Source organism: Hesperophylax consimilis, chromosome 19 (assembly GCF_061612785.1).
Source record: "Hesperophylax consimilis isolate HC1 chromosome 19, BYU_Hcon_1.0, whole genome shotgun sequence".
In the NCBI taxonomy this organism is placed as follows: domain Eukaryota; kingdom Metazoa; phylum Arthropoda; class Insecta; order Trichoptera; family Limnephilidae; genus Hesperophylax; species Hesperophylax consimilis.
Genome location: NC_142854.1, coordinates 1,255,874 through 1,276,655, shown reverse-complemented (window position 1 = coordinate 1,276,655; position 20,782 = coordinate 1,255,874). Strand labels below are relative to the sequence as shown.

Sequence of the window (20,782 nt, the reverse complement as noted above, 5' to 3'; positions counted from 1 at the left end):
GTTCCAGGCACAACTGCATCTACACCTGTCATACCTGCGATTATAGTCGTGCCTAAATGGAGCCGTACGTTCAATACCGCCCTCCCTGGTGAATTCCGTGAAGAAACAGGACTACATAATGACTTTCTTACGATGGAAAATCCCACACCTTTGGAAATTTTTCTGAAATTTTGGACTCCTAGTTTGATTGAAAATATCTGCTTCCAGACCAATCTATACGCACAACAAGTCGGGAAAAATCACCAACCCACAACCGTTCAGGAAATTAAAAAATTCATTGCACTAAATTTAGTAATGGGAATTAAAAAATCCCCCAGTTATAGAGAGACTATTGGTCATCGTCCCCTGATTTACACGACCCCTATATTTCAAGATTTATGACAGTCCATAGGTTTGGCTGGCTGTTGTCAAACCTTCATCTCAACGACAATTCATTGATGCCTGCTAGAGGTCAACTTAATTTCGATAAATTATATAAAATAAGGCCTTTGTTGAACTGCTTGTCAGACACCTTTGATCGAAATTACAAGCCATCACCTACTTTGGCAATTGACGAGAGCATGGTCAAATTCAAAGGCCGCAGCACATTGAAGCAATACATGCCCCAAAAACCCATTAAAAGAGGCTATAAGATCTGGATGATGTGTGCAGAAAATGGATACAACTTAAAATTTGAAATATACACAGGAAAAATTGGTGACTACGCTGAGTCTAACTTAGGGCCAAGAGTTGTCTTAAATTTTTGTCAATCTATTCAAGGTCGTAACTACACAGTTTACTTTGATAATTATTTTAATTGCTACCCCCTACAAAAACAGCTGAAAGATATGAATATTCGCTCATGTGGAACTGTCCAATCAACCAGAAAATATTTGCCTAAGATGAAGGATGATAAAAACCTAAAAAGAGGTGAATATGACTGGTACGTGAGTGATACAGGAATTTCCATGATAAAATGGAGAGATAGAAGAGCTGTACACCTCCTTTCAAACTTTCACAACCCAAAGGATGCCATGCATGTCAACCGTAAAGAGAAAACTGGTGAGATCACAAGGGTGCCATGTCCGTTGGCTCTAAATAATTATAACAACTGCATGAATTATGTGGACAAGTTTGATCAAAAGAAGGCGGTTTACTCGATAAACAGAAAGTCTAAAAAATGGTGGCATCGTTTATTTTTCCACTTTTTAGATGCAACAATTGTAAATTCTTACATTGTTTACACAGAGCTCTGCAAGTTGGGTAAGGCTGACAAAGACAATCCATTGAGGCTCAAAGATTTCAGGAGGCAAGTTTACAGAGGACTTTTGGCTGAAGAGGAGCTGAAATGCACCAAAAAGCGTGGGTCCACATCGGAGGTGGTGGAAATTAAGAGACATAAGCCTTACGTGGACCCTGAAATACGTCTGAAAAATAGCGCCCACCTGCCAGAACATACTACTTCACGTCGTTGTGCGAATTGTAGTACAAAAGACAGGCCCATACGTTCCTTTTTATAGTGAATACCTTTTTTATAGTGAATACCTCACAAGAGTCCCAACTGCTCCCGTCTGGAGCCAGTGAGACTATGGCATCCCCAATTGGGGGATGTTGTGAGGCTGAAGGTAAGTGGGGAAGGGAAAGAGGAAGGTGGGGAAGTACCTGGCTATTCAGATCTAGTCACTAAACACGGCTAAAGCCATTTGGAGCAACGTTTCAATTCTGAATGGTGGTCTTACACCAGGGCGATACTGGTAGTATCTTCCACTCTGGAACGTGCCGCAAATATACTATATATTATTATTTTAATTTTAATTAATTAATTGTGAAATAACACAAATCAATCAAATAAAATTTATTGGCGCACGCCGGGTTCGAACCCGCGACCTTCGGAATGGCAGTCCAATGCGTTACCACTGGACTATGCCGGCCGTCAACATATCCAACTGGATATGTTGTGTTTGGAAAGTACCCCTTTGCGTAAAAAAAGATAAAAACTGTTTTGAAAATTTCCACAATTAGTCATATAAAATGGCCTTTTTTTATTTCTAATAAACTTTTGATTTGAACCTAATATTTTTTCCCATGTGTACTGTGGTATAAAATTTTGACCACCTCATTCCTGAAAAGCCTTCAGTCCAATTTTTTTTAAAATATTTTTTCCTCGTTATTATAAGTTACATCAATTGATTAAAAAAAAAAAAAGGTAAAAAATAAGAAAAAAAAGTTCGTACCTCAAGGAGTTAAAGAAATAAATAATTAACGTGGGAGACATGACATCGTGAATGAGTAAAATAGTACAATAATTTAAATATTTACTTGGGAGATAAGCAGCCATAACCTTTAGGCTGTGGTTTTGGAGCGAGCCGTGGGTTGTTTTATCGGGCGATTTCCTGCGACTCACTTTTCACCACAGATAAATAAATGATAACCAATAAATTAATATTATGTACAGGGTTGGTTTATAAAAATAGCACAATTTGATAATAAATCTACATTTACTTTTTAAGATTATTTATTTAACATTAAATTAATATAAAATAGTTGAATTAACTGTTACTATTTGTAGTAACAATGGTCGATAGCATTGATTTATAAAATGAGTTTCAAATCATAACGCATGTGTTAAACACATGTAAAATTACACAGAAAATACATTTCTTTAAATATAAAAATAAGGTTAGTAAATAAATATGCAACCAGCGTAAAATAACAAATAAATTCACTAAAAATAACACCAAACAAAGAGAGTCAATTTTTTTAATAAAATTTTGGTGGTACCTGTTTTCTGAATATGACCTTTTTCCAAAGACATTAAAACACAATTTTTAAATGGTTTTTGTTCAAACTGTGTAAAATCATAAAGGTTTGTAAAAAGCTTCTGTGGAAATCATTTTACTAGTAAATATGTCATCAATAATTAATAATGATTGAATTATTTGTATAGCGCCGTTTTCGTGAGAAAATCACCTCAAAGGAGCAAACTGTACTGTATTATTTTCCTATTTATAAGTTCGAACCCAAGTCTTGCAATGTGCCCGTAAAATTGATGATTTTTCCAGAAATGCTACTTTATGAAGATTTTGATATCGATTTAGCTTCAAACCATGATTCTTAGTACGATTCCATATTTTCATTCCGTTCGACGCCATAGAACCCGAGAAAATGAATTGCAAAGTTCGAAGCCAAGTCTTGCATTGTGCCCGTGAAAGTTGTAAATAATTACAAACTGAGGTTTTATTGGCTCATCCTATACTATCGGGATATAAAATATCCATTAATTAATCCAATTCAGTGAAGGGAGGACGTGCCGAGTTAGTCCTTTATAACGTTGATCAATTAATTGAAGATGGAAAATTAGTTTTTATAATATTAACTTCTACATTTTTGTGGATGATCGCGATAAAACAAATAGAACAGAACAATAACAAACAGAATCTCGCAAACAGTGAGTAATTTCCCAGTTCCCCGAGTCAGCATGTCTCTTGTCACCTTGTCTCTTTCAATAGATTATTCTATCCCCCGTGTGTTGGATTTACCCCATTTGCTTTGTATTAATATACATTTACTTTACTCACTGTTTTATAATATCTTTATCTAATTCTCGTTCTCTCGGCATCTATCTCTTTATATAAAAGCACACACTTTGTATTTCTTGTTTTGTATTAATTTGCACCCTCGAACACCACCATGTTCGAGCTACACGAAACCGGTCGGTGAATAAATTAATTTAAAAAAAGTTTTTTTCAACAAAACAATGGTTTTATTTTTTAAAACCATAAAGTGATTGCTTTCTACAATAATACTTTAAATTTTATTTTAACGTCCAAATACTGACTTTTTGGTTTTTGATTCAATTTTTATATGAATGTTGCACAAGAGTCCCAATTGCCCGAAGCTAGTGGAAATTTGGCAACCCCAACAGCGATCATCATGTTGTGAGACTGAAATGATTTTTGAGGGAAAGTAGGGTTAATAAGTCACCGAACACGGCTAAAGCCATTTCAAGCAAGGGAGTCAACCCTACACGTTAGAGGGCTGTACATTACCATAATATAAACTTTGAAGAGCAGCTATTACATATTTTCCATCTGCAATTAATTATTTTGACGTCATTTTTAATATATCTATTGATTAACATCATTAAAATTCTCGATATTATATTGATTAATTTTCTTAGATTAACTATTAAGTTAGTTAAGGATTATCCGAAGTTCTTAGCAATAGTTTTTTTAAATTTATTTATGACCGTTTCCGATGCCATTATCGTTAGTTCTCGATAGCGTTGATAATCTTCCCAAGATACCTGATAATATTGAGATAGTAACAATTTTTCTTTATAGATAATCACTCATTTTTGTTTAATATTCTCATGCGACAAGTAAGAAAACGTGTTATTTTTTTCAGTTTTTTTACGTTCTGCGTCACGTTCAACTTTAACTGTTTCGTAAAATAGATTCGTTGAAAGTTTGACTCAGAAATTGAGTAGATTCCAGTACATCTGTGAGTTCTGCAACAAGATCATCATGGCTGCGCCCCCGGTAACTGTAAGTACACGTTTCCCTTTATCTTCTTTGTGTTATGTTTTCTTATTTGAAAGGAAGTTGCTTGGCTCAAGTCAGAAACGTTTCTCCTTATTTTCTGTGTGTTCTGTTTTCTTATTTGAAAGGAAGTTGCTTGGCTCAAGTCAGACACGTTTCTCCTTATTTTCTGTGTGTTATGTTTTCTTATTTTGAAAGTAAGTTGCTTGGCTCAAGTCAGGCATGTATCTCCTTATTTTCTGTATGTTCTGTTTTCTTATTTTGAAAGGAAGTTGCTTGGCTCTAGTCAGACGGCAGTTAAAAATTCTAGGCATTTATTGCAACAAGCGCAGCGCGTTATTAGGTTCTTTTTAATCATTAATTTAATAATGAGACGATTGAAATGAGTGTCTAATTGTTAACTATCATAAATGATCATAAAATACTGACACATTGTTGGGTACTACCCGGCTTTGCACGAGTTTCTTTAGAAAGTTAAAAAAAACTCGTGCAAAGCCGGATAGTACCATAAAATACTGACGCATTGTTAGATACTACCCGGCTTTGCACGAGTTTCTCTAGAAAGTTCAGAAAGAAACTCGTGCAAAGCCGGGTAGTACCATAAAATACTGACGCATTGTTAGGTACTACCCGGCTTTGCAAGAGTTTCTTTAGAAAGTTCAGAAAGAAACTCTAAATTCTACAGCCATTTAAATAAATATCAACCCTAATTTTGCCACAGTGATAAATGTAATATCAATAATAATGGAAATTAAAATAGCAAATGTCCAGTGTTTGTATTATGGTGTCTATAAACTTTTGAATAAATGTGTTTTTCTGAAGTGACCTCCAGATGAATATGTTTGTTTTATATATACTGATGAGCCAAGCAAATTTCACGTCCTCAGATATTTAAAAAGAGATGTTCCCGCTTTAGTTATCACACGATCATATATTTTTTGAATTAAATATGACATTTAGAAAATCTTTTTGCTGACATAGTTACAACAACCGCTAGGAAAAGTCTCTGGGATAGCTTACTTGTGCTATTCAATATTAGGTTATTCTTCAACTGAACGCGCTGAATTCAGGTTGATTCTACAGTTGACCGCGCTGAAATCAGGTTGAATCTACAACTTAATACGCCGAAATCAGTTTGATTCTACAGTTGAGCACGCTGAAATAAGGGTTATTCTATAGTTGAACGCGCTGAAATCAGGTTGATTCTATAGTTAAACGCGGCGAAATCAGGTTGATTCTATAGTTGAATGGGCTGAAATCAGGTTGAATCTACAGTAACACGCTGAAAAACCCCCACTTCGATATTCCTATACATTAAATCTGATAGTATTATTACGCTAGCGTCTGGACGATCTAGGCTCTCTGATTGGTCGAATTCAAATCGTATTTTTCGGGTAAATCCCGAATAGGGGGTCTGCAGGCAAAATTCGACCACTCTGCCCCTCTGGCGGTACAAGAACGAACCAAATGACTAGCGCGAATATTTAAATATGCAGCTAACAATACGAAAAATTAATTGACCATTAACAAGCGTTCAATAAGAAGATTTCTTCTGGAAGCTTATCACTTTGTGATGGCATTATTTATTTTCCACACAGGATAAATAATTTTGAAATTTTAGAAATAAGAAAACATGTCAATATAAAATCAGATATAATTAATAAGCAAAAAAAATTATAAACCCTCTTTTAAATATTTTCCCACTCAACGGGTCTTTCTCGTCTAGCGATATTGTGATTCCTAATTCTCCCCCCTACTTCCACTTCTTCTTTCCAATTGTAATCTATATTTAATTTTTGACTTCGGAGTCGGAGTATACATACTCCTGATGAGGTGAACTTTAAACATGTAGTGGTTGTATATAATAAAGTGATGTAAACAAAGTTATTTGTGTTTGAAATAAAGTTTAATAAGATTACATTATTTTATCTATTTCCATTGTATATCATTGCATATGTACGCAATAAAATGTAAACATTATATTTATTTATTTATTGGACAATTTATTTAGCGCCGCTTTTGTGAGATATCACCTCAGGGGCGCTATATTATAATAATCTATTTACAATATATACTCACCCTCTCTCTGTGAATGACCTAATATGCACCTACTAAATGTAACTATTGTTAGTATCACTTAAGCTGGGCGAAGCCCAACCAAGTGCCGCCCGGAGGGCCTAGCAGCAAAAAACCCGTGGAGCGGGTTTTTAACTTCTAGTTATAATATAATGTGTGATATCAGTTATACGAGATTAAATGTATTATGTTTGGTTACATCAATGGGAGGTACATATCTAATGTGTAATATGGTGATACTTATAGATGTTGGTGATCTAGGTACAAATGTACATACTTTAATACAGAATAGAGTTATGTACTTACAAGAGATTATGATTACAAATATGGTTGCATCAATCACTCGATTTAGAAACATTTCAGAAAACAAAGTGGACGTTTGAACAGTGATAACGTTTGTCATCCTTACTTTCTTTAGATTATCGAAGATCTTCAATTAATTTATGATAAGATTTGTTATATTGAGTTTTAATGTAATTTTTTGAGTGTTCTTCAAATTTTCTAGTGTCATTATTACCGATTGTCGTATCAACACAAAATACCTACTTGTTGTTAAAGTCAAAAAAATATTTTTTTTACGTAAATGATCACAAAGAACTTGATGTCTAAGTCAGTAGATTTCTACCTTTATTCCGCATTTCCCTGCATTCCGAATTTCTTCCGATTTGTAACATATTTCTCTTGAACACATTTTTGACGGCCGGCATAGTCCAGGGGTAACGCATTGGACTGCCATTCCGAAGGTCGCGGGTTCGAACCCGGCGTGCGCAAATAAATTTTATTTGATTGATTTGTGTTATTTTCACAATTAATTAATTAAAATAATATATAGTATATTTGCGGCACGTTCCAGAGTGGAAGATACTACCAGTATCGCCCTGGTGTAAGACCACCATTCAGAATTGAAACGTTGCTCCAAATGGCTTTAGCCGTGTTTAGTGACTAGATCTGAATAGCCAGGTACTTCCCCACCTTCCTCTTTCCCTTCCCCACTTACCTTCAGCCTCACAACATCCCCCAATTGGGGATGCCATAGTCTCACTGGCTCCAGACGGGAGCAGTTGGGACTCTTGTGAGGTATTCACTATAAAAATAAAAATAAAAAAAAAACTCTTTGAAAAAATATATGTTGTTTTTGAAGATAATATCTATACATTTCTAGAGACGAAATGGTAATTATAAGAAATTCCCTCGATAGAAAAATATCACAAAAAACAAAAAATATTATTAAAAAAAACACATTTTGTTTTGTTATTTTTTATTTATTTTATTAAGGAAACAAACAGTCGTACATTGAAGCATAAACAGTTATTAATAATTATTCATGTGTAAAGATCCTTTAAGTTTAGTTATTGATTTAGTATTTGTACCTACACAATATATTTATTAATTACAAAATATTATAAAACAAGTAAAATAGTAATACAGTTTACGCATGATTATATATTTAGATTTATATATTTATAAATAGTGGTAGTATTATTTCACAAAATAAAAAATTAGTTATCAGTTTAGTAAGCTGCATTTTATATGTTTTCAAGTTACAGTAACATGTTATATGATTATTATGTTACAGGTATGAAAAAATTTACAATGCATCTTTAAATGCTACTTAGGCATTTGTCGAGAGATTTTTGCTGTATTTTAAAGGTGGCGTGTTAAAAATATGTTCATAATTTCCGCATAATTATTATAATTTTTAATATCAGCGCACTCCCTCTAACATTCGTATTTATGTATTTCCCTTCAAAATCTACTTCATTTTGAGCATTAAAGCGATGCCATACGTAGTAATGCAAAATCATGTGTTTTTGGTTTGAAAATTTGGTCGCCTAGAAATTTTTCAGATGCTTTAATTAAATACTGCGAGTAGAATACATCTTGGCCTTTGTAATAATCGAGTATTTTTTAGATAAGTCTTTTAATAAGCCCAGAAAAAAAATGTAAAGGCCTATAAAAACTGCTATAAAGTTCAAAATCTCCTACTTACGAACCCATTTTCGGTTCATGATTTTATCGTATAATGCGGCAAATTAAGTTATTTATAAAATGATCGGAAAAAAATTTAATATTTATGCCTGAACATCCACAAAATAAAATAAAAGGCACTTTTTGGCCATGTTTTTTTCTTGCATAAATCAAAACAGGCGGATGGTGTTGAGCGGGAATTTAAACCTTATCGCCATCTACGTAAGGGTTGTTATTGATAGCGGCTCAATTTAAAATACTACACGACGTAGTGCATCGCCTTAACCTGCATCACAACCCAGCCCGACCGGGTGGAGATGTAGTTTGTTTGTAATATAAGTAGCGTACGTACCTTTTAACACCTTTAACACTTTTAACACCTTTGAACAAAGCCGAAGACTCGTGCCGTGAGTTAATGGACTAAACAATAAACAATGGATAAAGGTAATCTTCCATTCCTTCCCCCGCAATGTCTAACTGATTATAAGCAGACAATTTAATCCAATGTTATAAAAATAACAATGCCAAAATAAAACATATTTAGAATGTTATCACGTTAATGCAACTTTCTTATCTGCACGTACTTATTCTTTCGTACTGCAATCATATATATGATTGAAGGTTTCCCCCTGAAGAAGTGCCAGTAAACGGCACGGATACATGAAGCGAAAAAATTATTTCCGCTGTTTACTCTAATTGTAGCTCGTTACTAAATACTTTATGGCTTGTCTGAATTCTTAACACAACTGATTAAATTTAAATTCATACAAAATTTGAGTTCATTTAGCCAGATTTAACGCGAGACTAACATTTCATATTTTAATAATTTTAGCACACATTTTTTGATATGTAGAATTGAAAAAAAATTTAAAGAATATTTTTAGTATTTTCTTATATTTGTTGCTTTTTTATGATGAGTCTTATTTATTGTTATATTATTACTCCTTCCTGCTACTTGCAGTAGATTAACTGATCCAATTCCAATTATATGAAAACAATATTACACCCACAATAAAAATAAAAATGAGTATAAATTACATAAAATGGCGAGTGATAAAAATAATTTGACTACACAACGGAAAAGTTTATTAAATATTCCTCATTAAAAATACGTGCTATGGAATATCTATTATTATCAACGTCCTCATCGTTAAATAAGGAATTTTATAATTAGTTAAAAGTTTAATTAAAAGGGTGAAATCACAAAAGATGAATCAATGGAAAAAAAATTAAATTAAAAATAAAAAATCTTTCAAATTCATACTGAAGCATATCTATATGCATGTGCGTATGAGTGCTCTATGCGCAATAGAAAAGTAAGAAATATCTTTTTAATGATAAACTAATGTTTATAAGACAAGTTTATACATAGCACAAAGGATAACAAAATAGTCTAATCATAATATTGCTTATAATCATTTTTTATTCTTTGTGCTATGCATAAAAAAAACTTTGTCTTATAATGATATTAGACAAGTCAAAATATTTCACCAACAAATGTAGACATAATATGTATCGACGCCATCTAGTGGGAAATTTAGCACTAACAAAGCCTTTCCTACAAATTAAAGTTGGTTGTTTACGGGTGAAAAAATATAATAATCAGTAATTGTTGATTGAAGTACTAAGTACATATTGAATTATTTGGCGGGTTGGAAATAAGCCTCAGTAAATAAGTCACTATCTAAATAATCAAAATAAAATAAGTCTCAGAGCACCTGACCGTACATCAGAAGGTGCGGATTCAATTCCCGCCGGCAGCATTTATTTTTACTTGGGAGATATTTTCAATTTGTATGGATATTTCAAGCGACTCACTATTGCTTATAAGAAAACTAATAGACAATTGCATTTTTATTTTATTTATTAATTAGCATATTATTTTGACATCTTCAGAAGATGTAAATAAAAATACGGAATATTTCTTAGTTCTCACTAGGTTCGCCTGTGCTTAGGCGAACCGACCGATCGGTGGCTGAGTTGACATCGCCTTTGGGTCCCACCCATGCGTAGTGTGTTCAATTCCTCGGCTGGCTAAGTACTCCTTCACAACACAAGCAAAATTTTACGATTACTTTGGTGGTGGTAGGAGATTTTCAAATTTTTGGGAACGTTTGTCTTTCTTTTTTTTTAATTAAAAAAGGTTATGTACCTATATAGTATAGGGTTTTCAGCGACATCTATAGTTCAACTTGAAGGTAGGGTATTTTCAGTAACTTGTATATTGTACTCATTAATATGTATTTCCATAAAATTAACGCCGTCTATGAACGCGCTAACATTTCTGGGACTATTCATGAATTTACTTTGTTTGATACTAGGTGGGAGTTTATTGCCTAACTTTATAGATAAATAAAATAACCCGTAAAAAATCAAAGTTTTTTTTAAAAAACTATAATACATCTGGCAATCACGCATTGCATGCAGCAGTTAATACAGAAAATAAATGCCCATCCTACCCAATCGGGATTTGGCACGGTTGACTTCAGTCCCTGGGGAGGAAGGTTGAATCCTCAGTCGAACCATTTTTAAGTTTAAAAGACATTTTAAAAGTTAACAGCAGTTCATTCCTCTAACTAGTTCGAACATTGAAAAAAGATGAATTATCGTAAACAAACATTTAGGGGTGGTTATTTTTAGATATATTAATATATAACTATAGATAGGCGCCTTTTCACAACTGTGTCATTTAACATATTTCAAATATATAAATATACATATGCGCCTTTTCATAACTGTTTCATTTGACACATTTGAAATATATAAATATACAAAGGCGCCTTTTCATCACTGTTTATTTAAAAAATATCAAATATACATAGGCGTCTTTTCATAACTGTTTCATTTAACATATTTGAAATATATAAATATACATATGCGCCTTTTCATAACTGTTTCATTTGACACATTTGAAATATCTAAATATACAAAGGCGCCTTTTCATCACTGTTTATTTAAAAAATATCAAATATACATAGGCGTCTTTTCATAACTGTTTCATTTAACATATTTGAAATATATAAATATACATATGCGCCTTTTCATAACTGTTTCATTTAACATTTTTGAAATATATAAATATACAAAGGCGCCTTTTCATAACTGTTTATTTAAAAAAATATCAAATGCACATAGGCGTCTTTTCATAACTGTTTTATTTAACATATTTGAAATATATAAATATACATAGGCGCCTTTTCATAACTGTTTCATTTAACACATTTTAAATATATAAATATACAAAGGCGCCTTTTCATAACTGTTTCATTTAACATATTTTAAATATATTATTATACATATTCGCATTTTCATAACTGTTTCGTTTAATATACCTATATCAAATTTGAACATGTCACCTATCAAACATATTATATATAAGAGTGCAGACACTGAAAAATAAAATAAAAATAATTTTCTTCTAAAATATTGTACTCTAGGTACTTAAGTAAAAACTTTATCGCTTGTCAGAATTTTTAACCCAATCAATATAAATTTTTAAAATGACCTTTAAGGCCCCGTAGTAGGCGTTCAAAGATGGTTTGAAAGGCTTTATGTAAATACGAATGTTAGAAATAAAAAAGATAACAATATACGAAATATATAATACAATACGACTCATTTTAAATAGAGCAAAAATCTCTCGACAAATTCTTTTGTTGCATATAACCTGTGAATTTTTTCATGATTATTAAATAACAGCCCAAAACGTGTTTTTAATCATTTACGGAGCTTACTTTGCGATTTTTTTTATCGAGGGTATTTCATATAATTAACGTTTCTGCATAACAAATGTATATATATATATATATTTAATGTATATATATATATATATATATATATATATATATATATATATATATATATATATATATATTTATATATATTAGATAGGCGCCTTTTCACAACTGTGTCATTTAACATATTTCAAATATATAAATATACATATGCGCCTTTTCATAACTGTTTCATTTGACACATTTGAAATATATAAATATACAAAGGCGCCTTTTCATCACTGTTTATTTAAAAAATATCAAATATACATAGGCGTCTTTTCATAACTGTTTCATTTAACATATTTGAAATATATAAATATACATATGCGCCTTTTCATAACTGTTTCATTTGACACATTTGAAATATATAAATATACAAAGGCGCCTTTTCATCACTGTTTATTTAAAAAATATCAAATATACATAGGCGTCTTTTCATAACTGTTTCATTTAACATATTTGAAATATATAAATATACATATGCGCCTTTTCATAACTGTTTCATTTAACATATTTGAAATATATAAATATACAAAGGCGCATTATATATATATATATATATATTAACTTCAAAAACAATTTTTTTTTTTGGAACTTAAAACATTAAAGAGAAACTTGTTATAAATCGGTATCGGGGGCTTGTATTCCAAGCAAATCACAACCAAGATACACAACCGAAATTATTATTTTATAATACAGGTTTTCCAATAAGAGGAGTTATTTTTAATAGCCCGCTATTTCGGTAGATGTTACTTTTGAAGCTGTCATTTTTTGACATTTGACAAGTAGAAACTACGCCATTAATAAAAATGGAACAATACACGCTTCAACAACGCATTATTAAATTTCAAATGCAAATCATCTTGAGTGATGAGGCCCATTTCCACCTCGGTGGCTTCGTCAACAAGCAAAATTGTCGCATCTGGGGCTCGGAAAATCCAAGAGTTATTGTTGAAAAGCCTCTCTATCCTCAATGTGTAACTGTTTGGTGCGGTTTAAATAAAATAACACCTCTTATTGGAAAACCCTGTATTTCCATCCTGATTAATATGACCTATCTTTCATTTAATTTTTTTTAAATTATTACAAATCACCAAAATGTACATATTTATTACAATCAAGATTTCCATTTGATTATTGTTTATGTCGAATTTGCAACGATGATATTCACCAGAAAACTTACACTCAATAGATTATTTCTCAGAAAACATGTTCAACATGCTTACTGCTGCGACTAATTACTGCAAACCCAATTAACAGGAATTTTCATTTATGATTTTGACAGGAAATGATTTCGACTATTCATGAGAAAATATTTGTTGACAATAAAATGATACGATTACAAAACGATAAATTTTATTGAATTTATTTTTCTTATCCATAGAATAAAGATAACACTAGAACTGTCTTCCATACAAGGTGAAGCTTAATGCTAAATCACCATTTTGATTAATCTTTATAACGAATTGGTTTACATTATGAATACCAAAAAATATGCTTTAGATAAATTGAAGGTTTTCTTATTGTTTCCTCTGAGTAGAATATAAATGTAAACTACTAAAAAAATTTTTTTTTCAGTAGAAATGTATGAACGCATAAAGGAAACAACTTTAAAAAAATACAGTATAATGGCTAAGATTATCTGTGACAGTTTCACTAGATTAACTTTTTTGCTTTCTTATAAAATTATTTACAAAATAAATAAAAATCAAAGTGCTTGAAATCGAACTTTTCTAGACTCCGTTTGTCAAGCGATTTTAATGCCAATTACCTACAATATAAGGTACACCAATAATATACACATTTTTGGCTTGTAGCTTCCCAATATCCCAGCACTCCGTTTCATTTACACTCACCTGACATCGTAGGCGAGGCATTTCTTGTGTTATTCTTTATTTTATGACTGCATTAGTTTGATTTATCATTCCATAATTTAAAAAAAAAAGTAAGTCGCTTCGGACTTGAAACGTTCGCAAATTTTTGCACAAATCAGAGACGTTAATTTTACGAATATTTTGACAAAATTTGTTAGTGTGCCAACAAGGATTTAACCTCGGGTGGGAACCATTAGCTTTGTACCATTCGGCTTCTAACAGTGATCAGTTAAAACTTCGCTTACCCGAGTGCGTGGAAAATCTAATCGAACAGTCTCAAATGATTTCTCTTGGAGCTCAGAAGATATTTTCCGAATTCAGGTTCCTATTACAAACAACCCAGCCCAACACAGCATTTGTTTAATTTTTAATAATATATCTCGGTAGCGCATCATAAGAACGATGATACGATCAGAAATCAATTGAAGAAATAATAAATTGACCTAATTGGATTTGAAATTATAATGCTTATTTAGTTATACAGAAGTAGCAGATATTTTGAATAGTTTACATTTTGTTAGGATTTTAATTTGAATCATAAATAAATTATTAGTACGCTTACACTGTATTGTATTTATTTGTAATCAATTAAAAATAAAAATGTTAACGTAAATTAATACGTAAATTTCACCGGGGTTCGATTCCTAGTAGGGCGGCGCCCCGGAGAGGCTGATGTCCGGGGTTCAATTCCTAGCAGATCTGCTCCCGGAAAGGCTGATTTCCGAGGTTCAATTTCTAGTAGAGCTGCCACCCGAAAGACTGAGTATCGAGGTTCGATTTCTACTAGAGTTGCTACCTGGCAACGCTGAGTTCCGAGGTTCAATTTCTAGTAGAGCTGCCACCCGAAAGACTGAGTATCGAGGTTCGATTTCTACTAGAGTTGCTACCTGGCAACGCTGAGTTCCGAGGTTCAATTTCTAGTAGAGCTGCCACCCGAAAGACTGAGTATCGAGGTTCGATTCCTACTAGAGTTGCTACCTGGCAACGCTGAGTTCCGGGGTTCAATTTCTAGTAGAGCTGCCACCCGAAAGACTGAGTATCGAGGTTCGATTTCTACTAGAGTTGCTACCTGGCAACGCTGAGTTCCGAGGTTCAATTTCTAGTAGAGCTGCCACCCGAAAGACTGAGTATCGAGGTTCGATTTCTACTAGAGTTGCTACCTGGCAACGCTGAGTTCCGAGGTTCAATTTCTAGTAGAGCTGCCACCCGAAAGACTGAGTATCGAGGTTCGATTTCTACTAGAGTTGCTACCTGGCAACGCTGAGTTCCGAGGTTCAATTTCTAATAGAGCTGCTACCCGGAAAGGCTGAGTTCCGAAGATCAATTCCTAGTAGAGCGGCGCCCCGGCAAGGCTTAGTTTCGGGGTTCAATTCCTAGATTTAAATTTTCTCTTGAGGGTGGCTAATATTGTCCTTTTTAACTCCTTAAAATTATTCCAAAAATAAAAATAAATTAAATTAAATTTTTTATATATTTCTGAACACCTTTAATATGTATTTTATACTATTATACGATTACATGTCACGTTTATCATGTCGAGAAGGTAGCTGCGTTTTATAGTACCAATTTTTTTTCTTCCGCCAGAGATTATTCCACAAAGTGGCGAGCTGTCAAGTACGCTACTATACTACGCTAAGTCTACTATTTACCGAACTACCAGACATATTATCTTCGTTGTTAGTTTACTTAGTCATAGACAAAGAATTTAGGTCGATTTATATTTGTTTAATATTTAATCACGTTTTGTCAACAGACACGACACCAAACCCAAACAACATGATTGCTAGAAAGTGCAGATTAAATGTGCATTGACATCATCGCGGTGAAACTTGACTCTTTCAGATACAGAGCTGTCTGAGAAAAAGCGATCCATGGTACTTACTATACTTGCATACATATGATTTAACAGTTAAGACTAAATTTTAACCTACCTTAAGGATACGTTTAAAAAAATCGTTTCTCTGAATATAATTACTATAACTAGCTATTCGGGTGAAATTACATATAGTACAATTACAAATTATCTGGTAACACGGTACAATTTACAAAATTTTGATTTTGAAACAAATAAGTTATGATGAAAATAAATCAGACGATACAAGGTTAATTAATTATTTAATTAGATGCAGTATTAGTAGTTGACGGGTACCCGTCATAGAAGTGATAGTGAAATCCTATCAAAATCCGTTGCGTAGTTTAAAAGAACAGCGTACAAACAGACAGACGCGGATAGCGACTTTATTTTATACTATTTACAAATTAGCTGCTGTTAGCCGAACACCAAATAATTAATTATTGACGCCACAATATTCGGTCTTTATCAACAAAATAATATTTGAACATCAAAAACTGGCAGCATTTTATTGGTTTTCCAAGTATGAGAATATTAGCTTGATTGTGATATTACAATTAGAATAATATGTGCACCGGTATACAAAGCTGTTAGTATATCGGTAGGTACTAGTTACCTACTCTAAATATTAATTTATTTGTGTTGTTTATTACCATTCATAGAATTATAAAACACCCAATCTGGCGTAATAAAGGTTTGCTAAATAAAAAAACATGCTTTACAACAAACTATTCATGTTTAGTTTTATATTAACAAAGTTATTACACATTGCTTTGTATTTATTTTGTACTCTTGTTATTATGTACAATTATTGGACTCCTTTGTATAACAAAACTGTCTATGATTGTATTGAATATGCTTATATCGTTCTTACTCAGTTTATTATGTTTTCATTATACTCCTGAACAGCTTTCCTATAACAATGTATACATGTAAAAACATTTCAGGCATGAATAAATATTATGCACTATCAATATGACGAAATATGCATGCAAATATATGCTAAATCACAAAATAAAAAATGTCTTGGAACTGGTTTTATTGGAAATGTTTATTTCACAGTTTCTTCAAAAAATTTTAAAACCTTTTATAAAAATATCACGTTCGTAAAAAAACTAAGAAAAGTTCCCAGGAAGATCGAGAAACGTTCCCAAGATAAGACAAGAATATCGACCTTTTCTAATTTAAATAGATCATAATATTTTGAAGAATTTTATGGCGAAAATAGGTGAAGGTTCAAATGTTAACTACGCAATATATAATCCGATCTCTGTTTATTCCAAACCTCCCAGACCACGAGGCCGGGACACTCATTCAAAGCAGCATCCTACCTTGTAAGGGATTTTTTAAAAAGTTGCTTTTAAAATTTATTCTTATTTATTAAAACATCTTAAAATGTTTTAGTTAATTTAAAAAAATAAATAATTTTGGAGGTTCCCATACAATTTAGAAGGCTGATTTGATTCAGTGTCCCGGCCTTGTGATCTAGGAGGTTTTGGTTTATTACGTTATTTTGTAGCTAGGAACAGTGGCTGCTACTTACTTTTGAGTGTGATAGAGTGCTAAAATTTGACATTATTGATGTTGTTTAGTCCAAAACGATTTTTTATTGTTTTTCGAAAATCAAATTTTTTTGTGTGAAGATTTTCAGGAAAATTCAGTTAGGCGCGGATTTACTGAAAATCTTCATAAAAAAACCGAATTTCCAAAAAAAAAAAAAATACGTTTTCGGCTACAACAACATCAATAATGGTATTTTTTGTTATATTAACACTCTATTACACCCAATAGTCACGATTAGGGATAACCTAACCCTCCATACTAACGACCAAATTCAAGTAAAAGTATTATAAAGTATAATAAGTTTCAAAATTGCTTCTCTAACAGCATAGCATAAATATGTTTTTTTCGGCTTCCGTGTTTTAATTTGTGGCATTAATTAATTGCAAGCTGGCAATCTAATAATAGGTATTTACGTAGCCGAATACAAAGAACACAGGTGGTTTTTTAATTTATTCTTAAGAGATCTCTAATATTTGTAGTAGGTGTAGCTTTCTACACAGTATAGAATATAGAACAGAGGTTCTCAACGTTTTTTAGGCTCATTGCCCATTTTTCAACTATATTTTTTTCTTCAAGTCCCAACACCCGTATATATAAATGTTGTTTATTAGTATAGATACATACTCCTGTAAAACGGGACCCGTGCAAAACTGTTACAAAGACCCTTGGACAAACCAATAAATGGTACATACTCCACTAAAACGGGACCGGTGCAAAACAGTTACAAACCAATAACTGCTGTCGTTCGGAAAATCACATTCCATTTAATAATTCAGGACATTGAGTAATGTTGTTTACGATGTTATATAGTTATATCGCATGTAATATTTTGCCCTACAAACAATCACTTTAATCACATACTTGACTTACTTTAATCACAAGTGTGTCCCTCAACACCTGTATATTTCAAGCAATAAAAAGTACAATATAATTTATTGGTTTATTCGCTCGAAATTATCAATTTTCCATTTTCTTCAGTCAATTACAATTACCACAAACTTTTAAGAAATTGAGAATTTAATCTTTCCGGTACTTTGTTGAAAGTTGGTCGAGGTATTTATTAAGTAACTAGCTGACGAGTTGCTGGGGGTTATCCTCATGACATAGATATTTATCATGGTAAACTTTTCTGTAGGCTTTTTTAAAACATACAATTCCGTGGTACATTATTTTGATATTATGTTTATTATATATAGAAAATACATTTTCAGGTCTTGATTATAAAACATCGATTTTTCTCTACTTTCTATATAAAGCATGTGTTTTTTTTACATATGTACGAAGAAATTCTCTTGATGATACTGAAAACTCTATAAAAATCCGTTGCGTAGTTTAGAAGAACTAAGCGCACAAACAGACAGACGCGGATAGCGACTTTATTTTATACTATTTATAGATAAACTCATAAATAAACTCCAGAGTGGAAGATACTACCAGTATCGCCCTGGTGTAAGACCACCATTCTGAATTGAAACGTTGCTCCAAATGGCTTTAGCCGTGTTTAGTGACTAGATCTGAATAGCCAGGTACTTCCCCACCTTCCTCTTTCCCTTCCCCACTTACCTTCAGCCTCACACCATCCCCCAATTGGGGATGCCATAGTCTCACTGGCTCCAGACGGGAACAGTTGGGACTCTTGTGAGGTATTCACTGTAAGAAAAAAAATATCTCGACTACCATAATATTAGCATGTGCTTGTGCTCTTGTTGTAATCAAAAAGCATGTACAATACTTGTATAATAACTTGTATCAATAAAGAAAATAAATTGATTGATCACGAAATCTCTTGGAATCAAATATGAAATGGAAACCTTTAAATGACACCAAATGTGGCTCTCAGCAACAACAAAAATCAAATAGGTACATCTCTTTCAATTGTCTTTTGAAATTTGTTTGACTGAACCTTCCTATCCAGGAAGTGGAGTCGACCAATCTACCAACCTCTGGTAGATGCCGAATCTTGATTGGGTAGTACCGACATTTATTTCGTATATTAACTGTTCTAATGTCATCCGATTTCAGATAAATGCGTATATGTCTATCACGTTTACGTGATTGCTACAAATTAATGAGTCTATCCGACGAGTTTCAGCTCGATCGGATGTCGGGAAGTGGGTTAATTTCTGCTTCCAAGATTGTGAAGCTAAATTCAAATAAAGTATTGAAAAAAATCATGTTCAAATCACCCCAAGTACTTTGAACGCTTGATTTGAAGCGACTTAAGTCTTAAATCGCCCCTTGGTGGGAATTCAGTAGGTAAGCTTCACTTTTTTGACAATAATATTTATTTTTTATTATTTATTTTACAATTTAAACCTGCTAAACTGCTTTTGCAGTTTGTCAGCAGGTTCATACAGACAACACTTCATACAATGACACGGTTAAGTTAATATAACAGAATAGAAAAAATAAAAATATAGTTGCAGTTAGGGAATGCAATCCCGCAAGAAAATGTCAATCCAGGTATTTGCGGGACTGAACAATCTTAGTCCCGCTGGATCCAGGTATTTGCGGGATCCAGCAGAGTGGACTTAGATATCTAATCAATCGTATAATAAAGACCTGATACCTCGATCTACCAACCTTGTTTTTAGACTTTTAAATTTATACCTATAATAAAACAAGTTCTTTGGGACATTTTAAATGATTTATTAATAGGTATACGTTTAGTTAGACGAAGGTAAAGTTTAAGTCATAAATTGGCAAAGAATAAGTTAATACATAAATTTACATAATATACCCGCCTCGGAACAGACTTTGTCTAGTGAGGTGGGTAAAAGAAATCTATGTACACAAATGAAAATAAAATAAACGCCCGGATTGCCGGCACTGAAACTGAAACTGAACTGAAACTTAAATTTAAATAATAACGTTCACACGATAAAAAATATTCTTGTACAAGGAGCATCATAAGTTTAATTAAACATTATTTTGGAAATAGCTTCGTAAAAAAGTTTAAGTATTAATTGTGTCATCTGATAAACGGCTTCTGATATTGGACACAAGGTAGCCAGCGGCTGAAAAAGCTCGTTCAGCTTCCACGCTGGTTGGCACAATAGTCATTAGCGCATTGTAAGTGAATTGAAGGTAATTCTCTGTAATCCCGCCAGTCCAGCGGGATCCCGCAAAATTTTCGACTGAGATTAGTCCCGC

General features: G+C 32.7%; 1 protein-coding gene across 1 annotated transcript in view; it reads left to right on the top strand.

Moving 5' to 3' along the window:
• The first annotated feature begins 3,272 nt into the window (after nucleotides 1-3,272).
• Nucleotides 3,273-20,782, top strand: part of Inx7 (innexin 7) — a 61,710-nt gene continuing 44,200 nt past the window's right edge. The window contains exons 1-2 of the mRNA XM_089643556.1: nucleotides 3,273-3,293; nucleotides 4,387-4,526. Of these exons, the coding sequence (XP_089499682.1) occupies nucleotides 4,506-4,526 (21 nt within the window). The 5' untranslated portion in view covers nucleotides 3,273-3,293; nucleotides 4,387-4,505. The remainder of the gene's footprint in view (nucleotides 3,294-4,386; nucleotides 4,527-20,782) is intronic.